The 3,747-nt window shown below is 32.9% G+C and overlaps 1 protein-coding gene across 1 annotated transcript; it reads right to left on the bottom strand.

The window, feature by feature from the left end:
- Window positions 1–1,180: 1,180 nt before the first annotated feature.
- LOC134608433 (hemoglobin subunit beta-3-like) lies at window positions 1,181–2,544 on the bottom strand. The gene is made up of 3 exons (XM_063451233.1): window positions 2,416–2,544; window positions 1,727–1,949; window positions 1,181–1,309 (listed from the first exon to the last, which is right to left on the bottom strand). The coding sequence occupies exons 1-3, from the start codon at window positions 2,505–2,507 to the stop codon at window positions 1,181–1,183; spliced, it is 444 nt and encodes a 147-aa protein (XP_063307303.1). The 5' UTR covers window positions 2,508–2,544.
- Window positions 2,545–3,747: the final 1,203 nt, after the last annotated feature.

Genomic DNA, 3,747 nt, shown 5'->3' with positions numbered 1-3,747 from the left:
TTAACTTTCGTAAATGCTCTTTTATACCTTTTAAAAATTGTGCCGATACTCAAACTGCCATACTATTGTTATACTCTATTGTCAAATAAGCTTGCTTTGGCTGTTGTGGCTAAACAAGCATGATGTTCATGCGTGCACAACAAAAATAAAGAATTAAAAAAAAAAAAAAAAAACACAAGAGAAGCCAATTGTCCAATTAATTTTGGTTTCCTGAAATCCCAACACTGATTACAGTTTGTGAATCTGCTGATTGTCTTCTACATATAGTGTATTCGTTGTCCAAATAGTTATGACTTGCAATACATCTAGAATGTAGATAAGAAATGCTTGTGTATATGGGTGTTTTAATTGGTTTTCTTTAAATGGTTTTCTGGACATAAAAAATAACCTTCTCCTCCCTCCCTACCCCCTCCAAAAAAAAAAAGATTATATTGTACATATTTTGTAAAGCTGTAACTTGCCATAGACCTGTGATAGCCAATAGGCAGCTCTCAAGTAGGGTTTTTTTTTTTTGTTTTTTGTTTTTAAATAAAACTTGAAAGATATGCAGGATAAAACTTACCAAGAAAGGTTAAAGGATCTTAACATGTATAGCTTGGAGGAAAGACGAGACAGGGGGGATATGATAGAACCATTTAAATACATAAAGGGAATCAACACAGTAATGGAGGAGACTATATTTAAAAGGAGAAAAACTACCACAACAAGAGGACATAGTCTTAAATTAGAGGGGCAAAGGTTTAAAAATAATATTCAGAAGTATTACTTTACTGAGAGGGTAGTGGATGCAGGTAAGTGGTAGAGGTTAACACAGTGAGGGAGTTTAAGCATGCGGGGGATAGGCATAAGGTTATCCTAGACTTAAGATAAGGCCAGGGACTAATTAAAAGTATTTTGAAATATTGGGCAGACTAAATGGGCCGAAGGGTTCTTATCTGTCATCACATTCTATGTTTCTATGTTTCTATAATATTTAGCAAGATGAAGCAGAACATAATGAAAGCATTTCTACAAGAGTGAGACTGCTGCCATGTTGTGACCCAAATTGAGTGATCTATTAAATTGTACATAATTTGGAGTTTAAAAAAAATATCTGAGAAATAAGGGTTTTATTTGAAGGCATGTTTTATTAGATACATTTTATTTCTGATATGCAGGATAAGATTTGGCAAAAATCAGTTTAATGATAGCTGTGGCTGACACCATCCACCACAACTGCAAAGAATTTCTCGATGGCGGCTTGGATTGAAGGAGTGAAAGAAGATCCCAGTTTATTAGCCAGGACAATCACGAACACTTCACTGAAACGCTGCAAAAAGTACAATATAAAGAATTAACCGAGGATGGTATAGAGCTTGAATTCCACCATAATAAATATGTTTTTATCAAATAAGTAAACATTTCCATTACCTATGTTTTTCTATTGCAACCTTACAGAAAATATTTTATAACCAGCCATAAACTGATACAAACTTAATTAATAAAAATACCAATAATAATAATAATAATAATAAAAAAGAACAATAATTTGTGTAAGTATAAAAAATGTTAGATAGTCAATTAGTTGGACAAAATTTTAAATTTCTATGCATAACTACCTGAGTATTAAAAGTATTAAATTAAAGAGATAAAATAATTATAATTATACAATACATAAAAAAATGCATAAAAATAATAAATAAATTATAATAAATATGTAAAATACATAAAAATAATAAATACATACCCTGAAATTCTCTGGATCCACATACAGTTTGTTGGCATGGTCATCACTGAGGTCGTGTAGAGTGGCCTTAATGGTATCCAAGTGGTGGGCTGCATTGTTAATTGCTCCCAGGACCTTCTTGCCATGGGCTTGTACTTTGGAATTTCTAGCAATTGTGGATGCGTTGGACAGGTCTCCGAAAGAACTGAAATACCTCTGGGTCCAAGGGTTGACAAGGAGTAGTCTAATGAGAGAGAAAAAACTATTTTCAAATACAATAAATACATTTCTGACTAGGCAATAGATTTAGCATGTTTCTGTAAAGCACTCTTATTGTAATAAAACTGTATAACATATGTTAAAACACTTTAAAAACAAACAAAACACAAATTTCTCTAATGTAAAGTAGAGTACATGTCCAATTCTAAAAAAAACAGTAAAGGACTCATTTTAAGGAATTTTGCTTATTCAGTATCTATAAAAATATAGGATTCATCCAGAAATTAATTTCTTAGGTTAGGTATATTTAAACAATTAATCAAAAGACTAAACTGAAAACTGTAAATATTCAAAAAGCAAAATATTCAAATAATGTAAGTACCACCTCTAGTAATTAAATATAACCAACCTTGTATTTCTATTTTATGTAATATTTTTATACAGATATAAGACAGTGTTTCTTCAGTGAAAATAGTAACTAGCATTCTAACCTTCCAAGGGAATTTCCACCATCATGCTCAAGATCAACTTTGCCAAACACAGAGGCGATGGTGGTCTTCTCTTCGGATGTCCAGTGAACCATGGCGGCTATTAGAGAGATGAGTAGCTCAGGCTTCAGTGAGAAGTAAAAGACTCTGAAAAACAAGTATTTCTTCTCTGGTTTTTAAAGGAAATTGACCCATGTCCCACCAACCAAGGCAGACTTTGCCATCCCTTTTTCTTTTTGGTCCAGCTAACATTATTTGATGCTGATAAGAGGAGGAAGGAGATGACTGAGTTTGCTACTTTGTATCACACCATTTCCAATCCAATAAAGTCCATTGTTATTGCAAAAAAAAAGAAAAAAATATTTAATTCATTCATTTAAAAATAAATAAATAATAATAAAAAAATATATATGTATATATCTTTATCCACACTCACTCCCCATCCATCCCACTCATTCACTCATGATCACATCCCCTTTCATCCACTCATCCGCTATTCAATTGGTTTGGGCTTTCCCCTAATTTTTTTGGTAAAATCTGACAGATTAGTTGTGTATACACCATCTGTACACATTTCTGCATTTCCTCCTTGATCATTTTATTCTTATTTTACTTTGACCGAAATGCATGTTTCATATGCACTTATTTTTTTCAATATCGCGTCACTATGGCAACCAGACGCCTTCCTGAACTCTTAGTCGCGGTATGATGACGACACACACACGCACAGCACAGCGTTCACTTAGGGATCTGGGGTCACACTGAATAAGTGATTATATTATTACCATTTATGTCCTATATATACACAACTTATTCACTTGTACTCACATCTTGAAAAAGACCTCTTGGGTCGAAACGTTGATCATTTTGCATCACATGTAAAACTTGTTAAACAAATCCTCTGGAGTGCTCTCTTCAACATCTTGTGTATATATATATACACACACAGGTAGCGTGAAGATAGCACTCTCAGGACTCAATATATTTAAAGTAAAACCTAACTTTTAATGTCCACAGTTAAGAGATCGACGTTTCACTTTGCAACCCAAACTTTCATCAGGATCTGATCCATCCTGATGAAAGTTTGGGTTGCAAACTGAAACATCGATCTCTCAACTGTGGACATTAAAAGTTAAGTTTTACTTTAAATATATTGAGTCCTGAGAGTGCTATCTTCACGCTACCTGTACATTTTTACTGATAAGTATCGGGCAACGACACCAGTAAGTTGGAGTGCAAAACTATTTTTTCTTTTTATATTCATATACATATGTTCATTCTAATATGTATAAAATCATTGATTTTAATGAAAATACAAACACAACCAAAATAGGG

The sequence above is a fragment of the Pelobates fuscus genome, chromosome 4 (genome assembly GCF_036172605.1).
Source record: "Pelobates fuscus isolate aPelFus1 chromosome 4, aPelFus1.pri, whole genome shotgun sequence".
Lineage (NCBI taxonomy): Eukaryota > Metazoa > Chordata > Amphibia > Anura > Pelobatidae > Pelobates > Pelobates fuscus.
The sequence above is the reverse complement of the archived record's forward strand: the minus strand, read 5'-3'. Positions and strand labels throughout refer to the sequence as shown.